This window comes from Heliconius melpomene, chromosome 5, assembly GCF_056956725.1.
Source record: "Heliconius melpomene rosina isolate 202511_hmr_F chromosome 5, ASM5695672v1, whole genome shotgun sequence".
In the NCBI taxonomy this organism is placed as follows: Eukaryota; Metazoa; Arthropoda; class Insecta; order Lepidoptera; family Nymphalidae; genus Heliconius; species Heliconius melpomene.
In genome coordinates, this window is record NC_140393.1 from 4,446,193 (window position 1) to 4,466,516 (window position 20,324).

General features: G+C 33.5%; 1 protein-coding gene across 9 annotated transcripts in view; it reads left to right on the plus strand.

Annotated features, from left to right (window-relative positions):
* RapGAP1 (Rap GTPase activating protein 1) overlaps positions 1-20,324 on the plus strand; it is a 247,916-nt gene that overhangs the window by 215,240 nt on the left and 12,352 nt on the right. For all 9 annotated transcript variants that reach the window (XM_085185723.1, XM_085185720.1, XM_085185725.1 and 6 more), the window contains 2 exons: positions 9,498-9,699; positions 15,107-15,291. In XM_085185723.1, coding sequence (XP_085041849.1) covers positions 9,498-9,699; positions 15,107-15,291 — 387 coding nt within the window. The remainder of the gene's footprint in view (positions 1-9,497; positions 9,700-15,106; positions 15,292-20,324) is intronic.

Below are 20,324 nucleotides of genomic sequence, written 5' to 3' on the forward strand. Positions count from 1 at the left end.
ATATGTATTTGTGTAATTGTTCTTTGTTCACCTTCGCTCTGTATCCCGCATATAGCAGGGTACACAGAGGGAACCTATTTTTAAGACATCCCGTTAACCACTTTTCGAATTTTCAAGGCATTAGGTGTTGAATGACGGAACGAGGAGTTAGTTAGTTCCAGAGCGAAGAATTGAAAATACTAATAAATAATAATTCACACCCGAGTGGGAATCGAATCCACAACCATCGTTGGAACAGTTTGCACGCTTGTGCCCATATATATTTTAATTGTAACTAAATAATTAAAGTATTTTTCTACAATTTCAATTTGTTAATCTAATTAATTTCTGACACGGGACGCGGAGGTGCGAGTCGGCCTTGGAATTAAAAAAATAACAGCTTGCAACGCTCATTTAACGGTCCGATAGACGTAATTATGGCCGGGATCCGGCAAGTACTCTTAGTTTCTCTCTCCAGCTTTTCAATGGTAACTTCTGAAGTTTTTTACTTCTGGATTTGTGTCAATGAGTTCTCATTTCTCTAGTTGCTGTGGAATAATATTTATTTTAACATTTTAGTATTACTTATATGTATAATTATTACTTTTATATGCTTCGCGATAGTTGAAATTGAAAGAGTTAAAATTAAAATAGAAGAAATAGTATATGTACATTGAATTAAAATTTACAATGAATGTTATCTAAAACTTTCACAAAGGAATATCTAGACATAAGTATTAATAAACAAAACCCAAAACAAAATTGCTCTAATTCAAAATTCTACCAAAGATATCCTTATCAGAAGTAATTTTCGTCATTAAGCAGGAAAGGACTGCCACCAACTCGTTCTCTTCATGATTACTGCAAACGTTCCCTGTAAACGTAATGTTCCTTTTGACAGAACTGATACCTTTATCTGGGGTAGTGCTATACCATTACCGTCAAATTGACCGACTGTCACAAAGATTTGGTCGTATCGCATGGTATGAACGGTCCTTTTTTCTTATTTTACATTCTTAATGGTTTATTTTTTATCTGTATTTACGAGGATGTATAATTTATTATTTTATGTCCATTTCTATTATATAAAATAATATAAATTTCTAAGATAGCGCAGCATACTTAATTAAATATTTTAGTTTCACGATGTGTTCCGCATGGAGCAAGATAGGCATACGAAACCTAGTGTCAGGACACTTCGTTCCATGGGTTCTGGTTACGTGTTAAGTGGGGGAAAAGTCAACGTCCGCTTTACCTTTTGTACCCGAACGAAGAAATGAAAATGTAAATAAATAACTATTACCCCGAGTGTGAATCGAACTACCAACTATTAAATATTATTCCAGATACTTAAATATACGATAAAAATATCTGACGTATATAAAATAAATAACAAAAACCAATGCAGGTAGATACTCTCTTTGATGAAGATGAGAGAACACGCTACCCTGAAAACCGTTCTGAGCTCGTGATTAATAAAATTTCGCAGCTACTTAATGAAGTTGTTACGTGGAAAATTGCATTATTGAAGCGTTTATAGTGCAATTTATAATGTAATATGTGTTAAGCATCAATATTGGAGTCAGATATCAGGGAGTTAAAATTAATTGTAATGGTTAATTTAACTATAAATATATTTTATCAATTTTAGTTGTATTTGTTGGAATTTTAATATATTATACCAGCCTATGAACGCAAGTGCTTATTTTGTAATTTCGATTTTTTAAATATAGAAAAATAAATAAATAAGAAAATTTTGCTATCTGTGGACTTTATAAATAGTCTTATAAAGAATATATCTGCTTGTCTTGCTAGCTTGTCTTTAATAATAATTTTTGAACGTAATCAATCTTAAAGTATTGAAACGAAATCTACATTAAATTATGTAGGTAAATCCTAGATCGGCGTTAAGTTCGGCCACGCAAAACACAATGCCTCCATAATTCAGCGGAAATTCTCATAGGTTCCCTCTGCCTCTCTTTGCTCAGGTTACAGCAAGAAATCCTTAATCCTTCCCAGCTTTACCCATTATCCTTAAGAATTGTAACAACATACATTATCTACAGCACTTTTTCAAAATGTCGTAACATTTAAAAGCATTGCAAGCTTATCGTTTATCGCATTAATGTTTGAAGTTAGATAACAGGCTATGGTTTATTTAGCGTTAACACCGTAACACGTGCTCGTAGAAGTGATTCCCTATCACATAATGGGGGTTGTTATTGATCTGAGCTAATATTATCTTAGATTGTATTCGTTTTGAGGCCAGTCATAGCGTAGGGGTTCAAAGTGTGATTGCAAAGCGACAGGTGGGGGGTTTGAACCACGTTCAGGGAAATATTTAATATTTTCATTTCTTCGCTCTGGTGTCGAGGCAAACGTGAGTTCCGCTGTTGATTGCATTCAGAATTTGACGGGAAGTGGAGAGCGGAGTGTCTTAACACTAGGTCTACTTATTGATATTTTCTGGACTTGAACTGATTGATATGTTCGTGTAAAACTATGTTTTTTTTTAATTTCCGGGGCAATTTCTTCGTGAGAAACAAACGTTTGTTAAATTAAAATACATATTATTTTAACTTTTCGTACGTAAGTTATTTATCGGATTGCAACCTCAGTATATTTAGTTTCCTCGCGTGTTTGCTTATATCCGCCGTTTCGTGTAGAAATATTGCAATATTTGTACACGTGTGGGCCTGTGATGCTTACGTAGCGTGCATCTTATTACAGTGTTTGAAAACAGGAATGCCTTTTATATGGGGTTAATTGTAAATTTATTTATTTTGTATCTGAATTTACATTTGACTTTCTCCAGATGAGTAGCATTCAGGATTTTCATTTGTTTACTATCTTCTTTGTCGTTTTCTTCATCATCGGTTCGTGCCCGTTCTGGTAGGTCCTGGTGGAGAAGCTAACGAAATGCTTCCATGCCTCCCAGTCCTCAGCTTACATTAAAACGTTAATAATGGGGAGTCCAGTGACTTCTTTGACAGCGTCAGACCTTCGGCAAGATGATCGGCCTCTAAATCTTCTACTGTCTACTCTATGACATACCAGAACCACAGAACAGAAGAAGAAAGTTATGTTTTTGAATTCCAGCCGTAGTAACAATTATAATTACGTTTTTTAGCGAAAATTTACTGCGCTAGGTTTCGCTACAGATTTTTATGCGAATACAGCGATATATTTGTCACTTGGCTCTTTATTCGCAGTTTAAGTTCTCAGATAGGACAAAAAGATAAAAGAAATAAATAAATAATAATATGTATTTTCTTTAAAATATTATGTAAATTATCAATGAACGTCTCTTTTCTCTGTCTACATCCTATATCTTATAAAACAAAGTCGCTTTTCGTGTCTGTCTGAACTTTCTAACTCTTCTTCTTCTAAACCACCCAACGGATTTTTATGCGGTTTTTACCATTAGGTCGAGTATTTCTCAGGGAAGGTTTATATATAGTTTATTATATGTACATTCTTATGTAAATTAACATAAATACGATAAATGTGTCTAAAGTTCTACCCCTTGAGACACTTTCGCGCATGCGCTGCATTAATGGTAAGTACTACGTGAAAATAATGTACTGAAGTATTGTTCCTCTTAATAAGATCTACAAAAAAGTCCGCGAGAGCATATTTTTATCTTTTAAGGATAATGTGTAGTGATCATATTTCTGTCTAAAAATAGTAATTTCAATATATTTTTTATTGTGAGGGATATTTTTCCATAATGGTATTAATCCTTATCCTTTAAAATACTTTATTAATTTTCTACGTTAAACGAAGATAAAATTTGCTTTTTACACAATTTCGAAATTGCGAATAGTTTTGGAGAAAAACGCATTTAATTGTTGACACATCACGCCGTTGACACATTAGCTATGTTTCACTTATCCCTTACTCTCAGCATATAAATAAGTATATTAGTTACGTTGGCCATTTAATGTAGATCAAAACTGTCCTTTACTGTTTTTTCATTTTAATAAGTACTTTAGAAGTTGTTACAATATCAAAACATCCTTGCTGCGAAACGCGCCCCGCGACGTTTTGCTTATACAAGCGCGTCATGAGCAGTCTTCGGTGGTTCAGTGGTAGAATGCTCGCCTGCCACGCGGGCGGTCCGGGTTCGATTCCCGGCCAATGCATTCTATTTAATTTTCCTCACAGGCAGCCACGTAGTGCTTGCTTTTCATCAGGGACAGAATACCCTCTTCAGCATTAACCACAAGCTCGAAAAAAAAACCCGCCCGCTATAGAGGCATAGCAACGAAGATTTAGATGTGTTTGCACGTATTGGATAATTGGAGTTGAAAGTTTCAGCGCGATATATTTGGTTTCATATTTTTTGTAGTAGTTATTAGTAGGTAGGCTTTTGTTTATAATTTCTTCCGTTTAAAAATAGTCATTTAACTATCTAAAAATAATCATTTAAATATATTTTAATAAGTACTTGAAAATATTAGTAGCACAGATTTAAAATTACGGTACCTACTAAAAAATCCTTGCCGAGTAAAACAATTGGAAAATCCTTATTGAAACTACGAAAATGCGGGTTGCATTAGAGTTTAATTAATTTTCACATTATCTTAAGTGCTTTGCAAACATACATTATATGAATAATCCAGTAGTAAAAGCGGGCGAAGCCGCAAGGGGGTCGCTAGTACTATATAAAATACACATTAATATAATATCTATAATTCTACATATTTGAAGTATATTTATTTATAGTAGAATTCAATCACTACGTCGTGCATAACGGAGGCACAAGTCACAATCTAGATGCATAATAACATCAAAGCAATTTACTTTCCATCATTGAATCGGCCGTTCGTTCCACTCAACTTTCATGTTTATTATTTTGCTATAGGAAATATTGACTGTTCTGTCTGTTATATGAAAATTCATATAAGAATTGGTTCTTTTACTGTTGTTATATTTTAAATATTAATAATTCTATATAATGTTTAGACTTAGTTGTAATTAATTAGATACTATATAATTATTTAATTTAAAAAAATCTGTCCTGGTGTAGAGTAGTCCTGGGTACTAAAATGGGCAGTGGAGTGTCTTAACACTGGTTTCCCTCTGGCTATCTTGTTACATGCGGGTTACAGCGTGAAGTTGAAAACAAATATCTAAATAGTTTTTTGTATTTGCATAACATTTTTTATAAACATGTTGAGTATAAAGAAAATTTCTATTACATTTTTTTCCATTTAGAACACAAGTAAATTTCATTGTAAGTACATTATAATACTAAAATTTTATTTTAAAGGTTTAGGTATACCCATCCACAAACAGTTTTGCCCCTATTATAATATATTTACTATAAAATAACTTTCATTTGCGAGTTTCGCTCAGGTGCACCGACGCGACGTCTATATTCAACGTAAACGATAGCTATTGAAAAGTTATTGAAAATGGCATACCATAAATACAAAATATAGTAATTTCTTGAAAATTTTCGTTGGTAGAGTTTTGGTATAAAGTTAAATAAAAATAAGTAAAGTTATACTTTATATTGTGGATACATCGATAGGTACTTGTATATGCAACTTGTATATAATATGATACTAATAAATAAAAAACATAATATTAAACAGTGAACTTAACCTCGCGCTTTACCTCGTTACCAGAACGAGAAATAAAATATTAAATATTTAATTTTCTTGAGCGGGAATCGAATCGACTACCAGTCGCGTACTTACTTTCGGCTTGTGTCCCTGTGCCATGACTGGCTTCTATTTTTAGTCTTTTTAAATAACATTTAATAAATTCTACAAATTGCACAAAATATAATAAACAATAATAATTTTGCCTCAAAAATTCGGCGGAAATTGGGGAACGGAGTGTATTAACATTAGGTTCCCTCTGCCTACCCTGCTGTGTGCGTGATACAACGTGAAGTTTATTTTTTTACAAAATATAATATTAGATATCAAACCGAAGTTAGTTATTTGACATTGTTTTATCAGATTTTATAAAATAAAGTAAATAAACGTTTAAATAATTATACAATTAAATTTCCATATGGACACGACAATCCTAGAGAGGTTGTGGTTTTACCTTTCAACAGCAAGTGACATTTAATTCTCAACTTATAATAAGATGAAGCTAATTGAAAATTGAATTATTTTAATTTTGTTCTAAATATTAAATTCACAAGTTATTTTGGACTTTTTTTTATTAGCTTTAGTATAGTTCAGTCGTCAGAGAGTACATAGTGTTAAGGCACTTCGTTCCCCATTTTAAATTTTGTGTTTTTCACGTTTTTGCTTGGTAAGCGAAAAAAATAAAAATATTAATAAATAATAATTCATTCCCATGAGTGGGCATCGAACCCACAAACGTCGCGTCATAGCCTTTTGCTCGTGCCCCTGTGCCACGACGGACCCCTTTATTTGAAAAGAAATTGTTAAATTCTACTATAATTATCTTCTGGTTTTAAATTATTTTATTGAATAATTATAAACATAGATAAGATAATAAGATAAGTTTCTTTACTATAACACAAATAGATAAAATAAAATGAACAAATCGTTCCCACGATATGTCGTAACAAAACCGATTTCTCACATAAAAAAATACACTAACGTTACTTTAAATTGCAATCTCTATTTACTTAAGGCTTTTAGGCTCTAGTATTGTGTTTATTAGGCTCTAGTATGTGTGTTACGTGGCGGAATTTAACGCCGCGCCACCTCGACACCAGAGCTAAGAAATGTAAATATTAAATATTTCATTACCTCGAGTGAGAATAGAATCCTTAAATCGTAGTTCTTATTATAATTATTAATAGAAATATAACCCAGACAATCTTGCCACAACCGACCGCCAGTATTAAATATGTACTGCCGGGTGCCATTCGATATGTATATATTAATATACATACAGGTGTAATAAGGTATTAGTATTGTGAATGGCGGTCAGGAAGCCATTGAAATACTGTAATTTAATACGAAAAATTACATTGGTTTGTATATTTGTTTGTAATTATTAATTTATTCTTATGTTGATATAGGTAGCCTTCTCAAAGCTTATAGATTTTATACTGTGGCTATAGAGCAATCTTCTTATTACATTTTATTATATTATGGAAGTAATTGAGACCATTCGTGGCGGAAAACGGAGTGTCTCAACACTTGGTTCCCTCTGCCTACTCTACAGTGACGCTAAAAAAAAGTCGTAATTGAATAACATTTTTCACTTCAAACACGTTTTTATAATAATGAAACAACGATCAAAATATATAATAATAATAAATAAAAAACGTATAACAGAAGATCAAAATTTAGTTATTCTTAATTTGCCACTAAAGAATAAACTTTATGGGAACGCATCGGTTAATATAGAACGAAAGATATTTTAAGAAAGTTAAAACTTCCTCGCATCAAAGCATTCTGATATGAAATTACAGCGGCCGAGGCGCGTCTGCCCTGTTTCATAGTTAACGACGATTATTGAGAATGACGTTTCTAGTGAATGATATCTCTCTCTGTATTTTAGACCAGGAAGATGTTTTTTTAAGTATAAATATAAAATTTCATTAGGGACGGAATAGAACCCACGATCAACTGGTTCAGGAACGTTTCAACTGCATCATGATGAGATGAGGACCCATTATTTTAAGTATTGTTTTGGATTTAACGAAGTGAACTCACCCTCTTTTATGCTATCAATAAAGTAGTTCCTTAAGTTTATTACAATATTTATGTGTATAATATATTCATTGTGATTCCTAGTGTTGAAATTATAAGTTAATGGGATTAAATATTTTTTTTTACTTCACACTATATGCCACAGATAGCAGGGATAGGTAGGTTAGTGTTACGACACTCCGTTCTCCACTTTCCATCGATTCCGGAGAATTACGTGTTAAGTAGGGAAACTCATTGCTGCGCTTTGCTTCGGTACCAGAGTGAAGAAATGAATCTTTGGGAATCGAATCCACAACCTGTCGCAATTACACTCTGGCCACGACTGGTCTCAAATGAATATTACTAAACTAAACATCTAAATCAATAACGACTTAAGTAAAATTTAAATTTCTTTCATCAATGGAAGGTTACGGTGTTCGATTTCAGCGGTTTCATAGAAGTAAACATTTAGTTCTTGACGTTAAATTAATTTGATCAAAGTGAAAATGCCTTACATTTTCCCTAGTACGTACTTGTTTCGAGTTGCTGTCAACGCTTCAACTAATGCTTCCGTCGGTTTTCAATACACAACTTTTGATGGTGTTTATAGTCTACGAATTTATGAGGTTGACTACTTTATTGATAGCGTAAAAGGCCATCTTTCTCATTCACTTCGTTTAACCTAAAACAAGTGAAGTAATTCTGTTATATTTTAAATAAAAAATTATATTAAACCAGCTATTCGTTGTTTCCTGCACACATCAGGCAGGCAGAGGGAACCTAGTGTTAAGACACTTCGTTCCCCATTTTCCGCTGAATTCTGAAAATCTATATATATAAAAGGACTTGTCCTCACTGACTGAGGTAAGACGCACGCACAGCCGTAACCGCTGATGGTAGAAACGTGAAATTTGGACAGATGTTTACCTTCGTAATCTGGACATCCACTAAGAAGGGATTTTGAAAAATTTTAACCCTAAAGGGGTGAAATAGGGGTTGGAAGTTTGTATGGAAAAAAAATTAAATCGGCACCGATTTTTATAAAATTTTAAATTTAGATTTTTAAAAGTATTTAATTGAACACGTGTTTCATCGTTTTCTAGAATTCTCCCTCTAAGGGTGCAAATAAGGGGTTGAAAGTTTGTATGGAAAAATCTTTAAATCGCCACCGATTTTTATAAAATTTGAAATTTAGACTCTTAAAAATATTTCATTGAACACATGTTTCGTGGTTTATTAGAATTCACCCCTAATTACGCAAGCGAAGCTGCGCGCGTCCGCTAGTATAAATATAAATTTCATTTCCTCGATTAGAAATCGAACCCACAACCAAACGCATGTACCACCCACTCGTGCCCCTACGCCACGACTGGCCTAAATCTCAATTTATATTTTCCCACCAATAAAATTAGATATCAAAATTCAATTTTCTTGTAACCTCAATTCTACAATGGGTTCTCAAAAGGTAAATAAGTATAAACGATTTGCGCGATACAGTTACGACAATAGTGGGATCTCACGGTGTTGGGTCATCGAACTGCTCATGTCACGCTGGCTTGAGCCAACCGTATATAAAATTAACTATTTCCTCATCCACCACCACCATACCAACATACAAACAGATTCAAGCTATATATAGAATTAATCTTTGATCTCGATATTTATATCATTTATAATTGGGAAACTTTAATGCTCAATGTGATGTCGTCTGAAGTAGAGGCAAAACGCGGCGTTAAGTTTCGGCACCCAACATGCAATGCCTTTGGTATTTTCCTTTGGCAGAGTACGTACAGGTTGAAGCTGAAAAATAACTGATATATATTTTTAATTATATATAAGGCTATATAACAACCATTTTTACATATAAAATTTTCTTTCCAGGTTTCACGAACGGAGAACCGTCGTTCGGTATCAGTAGGAGCGACCACTGGTAGCGTTGGTGAGAGGCATTCGTATGCTGAGGGCAGAGTGCCCGCGCCTCACGGCCTCCCGCCCTCGCCGGGGGCGGCGGCCGCGCAAAGACGGGTCGCAGCAGCCTGTCAAGCTAGCAGGATACTCCTGGAAGAGACTCTAGCTAAGCCAGGTAAAGGGAATATATGAGATTTGCTTAGTTGGCCTTTGTTAACCTGTTTAAGGCTGCAATTTCGTAATCAAAGAGGGACTTTTTAGAAGAATATTGGGATTGCGTTGTTGATAATGATAATGGATTAGGTATGCTTAGTTGGTTGCAATAACGAATGTAAAAATATTAATTTCTTAGGTTACGTTAGGTATTATAAAATACACAATAAAATAATTCTATGCAATAGCATAATATTAAGTTACGAGAAAATTAAATGTTTAATATTTTCGATTCCTCACTCCGGTAACGAGGCAAAGCGTTGAGTTCCGCCACTCAACGTCACACTTTGCCAGTGTTGTTTAGCAATGCTCCTTAATACGGATACTCCTGCGAAAACGGAGTGTCTTAACACAAAGTTCTCTGCTTACCCTACTATGAAGCAACGTGAAGCTTAAAGAAATAGTTATAGTCTAGGTACTACGAAACTATATTTATACGAAATATATACTATTATACTATTTATACGATACGATACGATATACTATTTATACGAAAATATATTTTAGTACTATCTAACTCTTTCAATTCTTAGGCATACATCACCCACCTATATCTCCATAAATTTCGTTAATTAATATCTTTTTTCATCTTTCTCTTTCTTGGAGAGGTCTATGTCCAGCAGTGGACGAGGACAGGCTGATGATGATGATGATGATGATGAACATCTTTTAACTATTTAATAATGACAGCTTAATAAATATAAAAGCAGTAAACGTCACGATATCAAATAAGTATTTTATATTTCAACCGTGTTCGCGATGAATAAAATTTGATAAAGCGAATTCGTGATCTACCTAGCAATTGAAATAAAGTACCTTAAACTAAACCACGACTGTAAGTACTGTTGAAAGGTCAAGTATTTACGAAACTCGTACCATTTTGTTGAAATATATTTTTTTATTTACTCGTTTGTTTTAATTGGTTGCAAGTGGTTAGGTATATTATTTTTGATATATTAGTAATTGTGTACGTTTATATTAGTTTAACAAGAGAATAAAGATAGATTTGTTTTCTAAATTGCGTGTTGAATTGCGTAACTTAACACTGGGTTTTTGCCTTGGTACTAGAACGAAGAAATGACAATATTAAGAAATAATAATTGATTTTCTCGAGTGGCTAATGGCTATCGCTAGTTCTTAAGTTGAAAAATTCTTTTGAAATCTCTTCATTTTCAGAGAAATGCTCATTTGAATATTTTACATATTTTAAACACAATGAACGTTTTTTTCTAAAAAAAGAAAAAAATGTAGAACATTGTAAACTCAAAGGAGGCTACACACAATCACCTCGCAGTCTCGGTGGATTAATATTAAAAAATCTATTTCTCATATAAAAAATATTTTCTGTCTCTTTTTCTTGACATTTTAAACTATAATATATTTTTCTATACATATCCTAATATATGTAATCAAAAAAAACGGTGATAATCACCGTTTTAATTATAATAATTAAAAAATATTTTGTAGGAGTTACAGTTATAGCAAAATTGTTAAATAGTTATTTATTATAATTTTCAATTTAATAGATGGACTATTAAATTGAAAATTTTTGCCTAGGCTATTATAAAAATAGTATAAATAATAGATTAGAATAGAAATTCATATAAATCTAACGTTAACATATAAGAAATATTACAATAACATAAAAACTGTTCAAATTTGATTAATCTATATAAATTAAATTGATTGAAAAATAACTAAAGATTTTTTTAAAATTATTGTTAAACGTTTTGTTTTAATTATTTTCCTTTGCCCCGCCATTAAATAACTTTCATTGTTAAAGACTTATAAATAGAAAGTTAAATGATGAGAACAAACTGTGAAAGTATACCTGCTGCTTGAAATTGTAACATTAGATCTTCTTCAACTCTGGACTTTCGCTTTGAAACAAATGAGAATGGCCATTGGTATTATTCTAAAACAAAATTAACTTATTTATTAGGTAGGAGAACCTAGTATCACTATCAAGGCAATTTCGAGTCATTGCATGCTCTAGAATTCGGCAGAAAGTGGAGAACGGAGTGTCTTAACACTAGGTACCCTCTGCCTACCCTGCTGTGTGCGGGATACAGCGTGAAACTGATTCATTTTTTTTATAATCCTTGGCCCTTATTTCATCCATACTTCCATACCTATTTTATAAATTCGAAAGTAACTTTGTCTGTCTGTCTGTTTGTCTGTCTTTTACGCAATCAGGACCAAACCGCTAATTTAATTGTGATAAAATACTCATATAGAGATACTTGAGGGTCTCGGGATGAACATAGAGTACTTTTTTTCTCATATTTGTAATATTTTCGTTATATACCAATATATTAAAATATTTATTAATTTGACATGCAATTCATTTCGCCATGTTAATATCAACCGTCGCTAAGCGACCGTTGCTAAGCCACGATTTGCAAAGTTTGTTGTTAGAAAACGTCACACAAAATGAGCTTGCTTAACGCATCTCTCTATTGAAAACTGAAAATAATTTCATAAATATATTTAACTAGTGGACCCGGACGCGGCTACGCCTGCTTGAACTATAAGAATATTTTCGCGTCGGTCATACTGTGGTCGGTCATACCGCCTGTAGGCTAGGTCATTTCAAATCATTGACGTCTCGTTAATTATTTATTAGTATGTTTAACAGTAAACTATAATTTCAATCTAGATAAAATGCTAAAAGTGACTATAATATTTATTTTCATAAGGATGAATATCAAAATGTCGCGGTAACGGTTGCGTAGCGACGCGACGGTTGTATTTAACATGGCAGAATAAATTGCATGTCAAATTAGAAAGTACTTTAAAATATATTAGTTTATATGTGTAATGTAATGTTATATAGCACTTCTGAAGAATGCAGCTTTCATACAAAACAAAAACAAAGTAAATCGGACCAGTAGATCCAGAGATCTTAGCGTTCAAACAAACAAACAAACAAACAAACAAACAAACAAACTCTTCCGCTTTATTATATTAGTATAGATAAATATTCGTAAAGTTCAAGCGGGCGTAACTGTGTACGGATCCACTAGTAATTATATAATCTAGTATTTATTTCTAAAGAGACTTTATTAATCTAGTAAAGAAAATATTTGAGTTATCTGATAATTTGTACAGTGCTATTAGTTGGTTCTTGCGAGCAAAAATGTCTGTCACTGTTTCAGCTAGTTGATTAAAACGCTAATTAAATTAGATGGCGGCGTGCTGCCTTGGGAAATCTCGTCTTGTGATTTTGAAGTCCCTAGGAATGATCTAGACTATTCTAATTAAAGTTTATAAGACTTAATGATTGGGAGTCAAAGTTTTTTTTTATATAAGACTATAATATAAAGAATTTTTGGATAGTTTCCTATCTTAAATGGTAACAGGTAGTGATTGTACATTAACCTTATCTGTAATTGAACCCATAACTATCACGACCAAACAGCCAGTAGGCAATTCGCTAGTTTCCATTAGGACACATCCGTTCCCTACTTTCTGTCGAATTGTAAAGGCATTGCGTGTTGAGTGACGGAACTTAACGCCGCACGTTACCTCGACACCAGAGCGAAGAAATGAAATATTTCATTTCCCATGTGGGGATCGAACCCAAATTAAATATCTAATAGTTTAAATGATCACAAAGATGTCTTTATTCTGTTACTCTTACATGGTAGCGTTTAACGGCCTGTGAAATTCGTGTGAGGTCGCCAGGTCTTGGCTCGGTCGTGACTGCTTTATTTGTACGGTATTTTTACAACCTCTACGTTCACGAATGAAGGACATTTGACGTTTGTCGAGCCTAGTGTGTGAATAAGATATTGTTAAGTAATAGCTTACCTAGTAATAATAGTAGAAGGTAATTGTGGATTCGATCCCCATTCAGGAATGAAATATTTAATATTTAGAATTTTTCATTACCTCTCTCTGGTAACAAGGCAAAGCGTGGCGTTGAGTTACGCCATTGCCTCGAGAATCCAATGGAATGTGGGGAATGGAGGCGTCTTAAAGGAAACGAAGTGTTTCGTAGCAATGGGTTCCCAAGTTCCCTCTGCTTTAAAAATAAAAAATATATAGGTTGAAATAAAAAAATCTCTTATTCTATAGAAAAATTCTGCATTATGACGTTATAACGTATGTTCAAACATTATTTTATGCACTTACGAAGCCTGAATGGGCTGCTAGTAGAATATTACAAGTTTAGAGGTAATATTAAAATTGCATATGAGAAAACGAAACGTAGGTGTAGGCACTTTTGCATTTTTTTAATCAATGAATTTTTTTTTAGAAACCTAGTGTTGAGTGCCGTAACTCAACCTCGCTTTGCCTCGACACCAGAGCGATGAAAGAAAATATTAAATATTTCACTTCCTCGAGCGGGAATCGTACCCGCTACCTGTCGCGCTTACAGCCACCCTTTCGTACCCCTTTATCAAGACTGGCTATTACTATTAAGTAATTTATTAAAATGTGAATCATCGTATTTAAAACGGTGACGTAAGAGAACTCAAGAGGAAGGGAAGTTATGGAGGGCTTGTTGATATACAAGGGTTGCTTAAATATTGTTGATTTTTTCAAGGGAAACTATATTTGTAAAAACATGCAATGTACCCTTCATATATTTGCATATTCACTATTTATTATTGAAATTTGACATGACATTGCTATCTATAGGAATCATTTTTTTATGGATTGCGATTATATGCGATTTTCTTTCGATGTGCCAATGGCACAATTTACGGCTTTACACGATGGTTGTAAGTTCATAATGTTGATTTTACGGAAAAAGAATGTAGTTTTAGTTCTCTACTTCGCACAATTCTAGAGATACTAAGACAGTACGACTAGACTACTAGACTACTAAGATATTTTATATTTTCGAATTGGAATAATATTTTTAAACTTACCGTTTTGCTAAATTTTGCAATATACACATTTTATTTATAATATACAGCTTATTAAAACTGTACATAAAAAGAAGATATTTACATTAAAGCCTTTGATGGTACCCAAATTTAGGTTTAAAACTTATCATTATGCAAAGGTTCCCACAATCCACATAGATACTGAACACAGATCGGTTTATATAGGCGGCATGGGGAACAATGGTATCCCGCGGGACAGCACCATTGTAAAGCCTTGTAAAAATATTTCTAACAAAGGCGGTCTAGACTAGAATAAGGCCTTATTCGAAATTAGATGTGGTTTCATAGCTTGTATCCTATCATTTATTCATGTTTTCGTACTAGATATCGTTAAACGTGTCAGGAATAATTTCTAGAAAAATTAAATAAACATTTTCAGAAGTGCTTATAAAACGATTTTTTCAAAGAAAATACTATAGACGTATATATAGTAAATTTTAAATTTAAGACATATTTTTACTTGTTTTATAGGGACTCCCCCAACAATTGTGTTGCCCCCAAATGGAGGTTACTGGATGGACGGTGTAGAAGAGAACTCCTCCGACGATGAAAATGAACCCAGACCCCAACCAGGCACACCTCGCCAGACTTCTCGAAGACACAATATCGATACGAACGACACCGCCAAATACTACAGGCGGTACTTCCTAGGCAAGGTAAGATCTATAACATAATATTACTTTTATTCTTAAGCTGGTTTAAAGCCATGTAAGGAAAAATTTTCAGAAAATATATTTTAAAATTTTGTTCTATAGGACATAAAGCTAAAAAGGCTTAGATATCGCCATCTTAGTGCCAACATCGTCGTTACGTGCGGGCGTATATAAAGCGTGTAGAAAATCCGATTCAAGTAGAAGCGTCCAAGAGCCCTATTGAATTTCAAATTCGTTCCTCCTTACTAGTTATACATACATACATATATACTACTCTAATCTTTTTAATATTTTCTAGGAGCAAATAGGAAAATAGTAAAATGAATTAAATAGCAAAATTGATTTTAAATAAATCAAGATTATATCGATATCGTGACCAAACGCTTTCTTCGTACTAAATAATGTATAAAGAAAACAGACGATTACGCAAAACATCTGCCTTGACATTTCGCCCGCCGCGCTGTCTGTCCGTGCCGTTCGTACAATGGGACCGTTTTTGTTGCCAACTGGGACGATCTGTGAACACTCACCCAGTGTTTTTTTTTACATTAATAAAAATTAAGGCCATCCTGACACAGCGGTAGAAGGGTGTGACTAACGCGACGTTTGTGCGTTCGATGCCCACTCGAGGAAATGAAATATTAATTAACATTTTCATTTCTTCGCTCTAGTGTCGAGGCAAAGAATCGCGACTCCACATGTACTCCCTTCAGAATTCGTCGGAAAGTGGGAAATGGAAAGCCTTAACACTAGGTTCCCTTTGCCTACCCTGCTGTGTGAGGAATACAGTGTAAAGCTGATTTGATTTTAATAAAAATTAAAAGCAGACATTGGTACTTGATCACGTTCTCCTTGACATCGCACGGTGGACAGGCACACGTCAGTGTCGATGCCCTTTTATGTGCTGGCCTTCCGGGAGACCTCGTATGATGTAGTTGTAAATCAATGCGGTTCCTTAGTGTAATTATTTACTGAGATTCCGATATAGATTATGTTTTATATCATAAAATTGTTACTATTGACGCCAGTCCTGGCGCAGGAGTGCTTCTGCAAAGTTCCACTTTTTGCAAAGTGTCACTGTAAATGCTACTGGTTGTGGGTTCGATTTCCACTCTAGGAAATGAAATATATATGTAAAAATTGATATTTTCATTTTTTCGCTCTGGTGTCGAGGCAAAGCGTGGCGTTGAGTTCTTAACACGCGAAAGTGGGGAATAGAGTGTCTTAACACTAGGTTCCCTCTGCCTATCCTGCTGTATACGGGATACAGCGTGAAGCTAATTTGATTTTATTTTTTAAAATGTATGTTCTAGTTAGAGAAAATAAACAAGTGTAGAGCTATTGGGAATGTTTGAGGCTTATTTAGTACCTAATATTTGTGTATCTAAATTGAACTGTAAATTTATCATTCGTTTCGAAATGTTTTTTTATAATTAATTTGTTAAAATAGATAAAATCTACTAAATTTAATCTATATAGGAGTACTGTATTTATTTCTTATTAATTTCTGTTTTTATTTCATTTTATATATATAATAAACAATATAAATAATTTATTCAAGTTTCTAATTAGTGAACTGAGCCATTACTGGCCCTCTACGTGTATGTTTGACATAGTCGTAGTACGTATAACAACACGTGTGAACTTTCCCATACCCACGCACTAGGCCGGCTTTTTCTTCTTTTTCATGTCTTCATGTATCTTCATAATGGCCTCGTTTGATATGTGATATTAAGATTATAATTTATGATTTGTTTTTATTAGAAAATCGTTATTTACTTCTATTTAGAAGAAATACAGTGTTATTAAAGTAAGTAAGTAAGTAAACAATTTAGTGACGAGATGTGTCGTTCGATTCCGCCACTTAACACGCAATGCCTCCAGAATTCGGCTGGAAATGGGGAACGGAGTGTCTTAACTCTAACTAGACTAGACTAAACTAAACTAAACTAGGTTCCCTCTACCTACTTTGCTATGTGCGGGATATTTTTAATAGGCTATATTTTTAATTTTTAATAGACTTGATAAGATATTATAATATTCCATTATAACTATAATTAGAAATAATTAACCTGATATATCAGCCACATAACTTCCCATATTAAAATCACATGCAACGATGCGTAGTTTAAGGGGGTGTACTCGTTTCAAAAATCACCAGCTATGGTGAGAAAAGTCGTCTGGAGTCAGCAACGCGGAACGGTCTTACTTCACGCTCACTGAGCCAAGTTCTATGTAGATCGAGGAGATTATAGCGTTCGGACGGACAAACATACATACACTGTAACGAGTTAAACACTTAATAAGTAATAGCATATATGTATTCCGTATTGCAGGGTAGACAGAGGGAATCTGGAAATCCAGGGTTATGACATTATTCTGAACTTCCCTATTCGATTTCTTGAGGCATTGTGTGTTGAGTGGCGGAACTCACCACAGCTCCTTGCTTCGTAACCAGAACGACGAAATAAAATTAATAAATATTTAATTTCTTCGAATGTGAATTGAACCCAGAACCTATCCCATTTAGTGTGAATCGAACCCAGAAACTATCCCATTTAATTTTCATAATGAGCAAGAAATTTTATAACAATTTTATAACAACAACAACAATTTACGTTATAATATTTAAAAAATATATATAACAAGATAAAAATATAAATTTATCCCAGAAACTAGTATCGACGGTAACATAAAATATAACGAGAATCCTGATAGCCCATAGTTTGATGGCTCATTGTGACACCGCAAGGGTTAGGCTAGATGAATGGGTTGCAATCCTCACCTGATGTGTGGGGGTATGTGGGGGTTGACGCGTAAATAACTTACGCCCAAACACCATGCTTAATGATAGGTGGTGGTGTTTACTTTGGTTTTCTCATTAATCAAAGTATTGGTTAAATCTCACCGTTCTCTTATAAAACTGATGGATTAAATTAAACCAATTTTAATATTATTTTTTATTTTATTGTTTAGAGAAAGTAAAAGCTTTTTAAGTTTTAATTGGGAAACATTTAGAAACTTTTATTTGAAATAACTGCAAAGATTACTAAAGCTGTAGGTACCCGTATATGCATGGACGGTCTTCGTATGTAAACATATTTCACTTTTACTAGATATTTTATTTAATGAGGTCGTCTTGATGCAGGGGCACTAGCGTGTGAGTGTAAACGAATGAAAGGTTAATATTTTCATTTTTAAATTCTGTAAATGTTACAGAGCACGGCGTTGAGTTACGCCACCTAAAACGCAATGCTTCAAGTATTAGGCAGAAATTGGAGAATGGACGTGCTTTAATAGAAACAGTCTCTTAATACTAGTTTCCCATGTTCCCTCAGCCTACTCTAAAAGCGGGATGCTGTCCGAAACCAAAAAAAATCAATATTTTAATTACACTTTACATAATTTACAAATGATCAAAAACAAACATATCAAAAATATTACGGGGAAAGTGAGTTCATTTAAATCGGTGACGAAGACAGATGTTCCCAAATAACAAAAGAAAAGTGAGGGCAATAAGCAAATGCTCCTTTTCATAACGTGAAATCTGTTCGAGAACAATTCGTTAGGGTGGAGGGAAGGGCTCAAAGATGATTGCCGTTCGATTTAATAAATCTGAGATATCCTTACAAAGATATGAAAATGTCCTAAAACTTGAAAAATATATGTCGTCTAGAGCAGGTGTTGCAAGTGATAAATTTCTACTTTCCTGAGCATCTTTTAAGTATATCATTATAATTTTTTTAGCTCTACCCTGATAGGTAGGAGCCTAGGAGCCTAGTGTTTAGGCACTACTTTCCTATTAGGATACTTCCGTTCCCCGCCCCATTATATTATAATAATTTTTAAATATTAATATTCATGCAAAGCAATTACATAAATTATACCTAGGTATATATATGTAAATGAGTTTAAAATTATAAACATTTAAACCCAAAAGTTTATAGGTATTTGGATAATATTATGTAAAACTAAGTTAGTATTTTAGAACCCATTAGGGAAGCAACAAAAGCTCATTACGTAGTAAACTGTGTGTGCACAAATTACTTAACTTTTGACGAGCTTTGAATTGTAATAGTAAAATATAGAAGTTGGTACCAACTTATTTATTTCTGGTGATGATATTCTGGCTTAAGATAGAAATGGGTGATCGTAGTGGGTTCGGTTCCTATTCGCTAACATATCAATATTTAAATTAAAATGTCTTTATTTTGTCAGTATGTGTAGACGAAATTAGATATTTTATTTCCGCAGTGTCTTTTACAATTATAGCTCGACAGTAGAGAAAGAATGACGTAACCCTGAATTTTTGTCTTTTATGTCTTCAAATAGTGTAGGAAGCTCATAATAATTACAATATAGGCCTATATACAATATAGGCAATATATTTTCAAATTGATATTATGAACAAAATTTTTCTTATCAATAGTATTATTTCCAATCAGTGAAGATGAAAAAATCAGCAACATTCCGTTTCAATGACATCATAATCCATCACCGAGTTCAAAAAGGGACATTAACCCCTCGTCCCTTCAATTACCGTCTTTAGCTTTCAATTTGCGTCTTTGAAGCGATGGAAAAGGCGAGTGATAAATTCAGGAAATTCCAGGGTGAGATGACTTGGAAAGATTTTAACGACTGCTTCTTGATAGTAGGGTTTAGTTTCAGGATTTTTGATACTAGCTGTTCCCGAAAAGAGTTAACCTTTGGGTAAAACATTTGGGCAAATTCAATTATAATTGCTGTTGATTTTTGTGTCTTACACGCTGTATCCCGCACATAGCGGGGTAGACAGAGTAAATCTCGCCACGTTTGGCCCAAAATAATTATATATAAATTATAAACTTGTATCAGAATATCCTTACTTTAACTACAAAATAAGTGTTACTTTAAAGTTAATAGATGAATATTTTATTAAATCGATAAAATATACTAATGACTTCTGTGAAGTCAAACAAAGGGGATTGTGTACGGTTAGACTAAAGCAGGTTGCTTAAGCTGAACACGTATTGTTAGTTAGAACTTAACTTTAAATG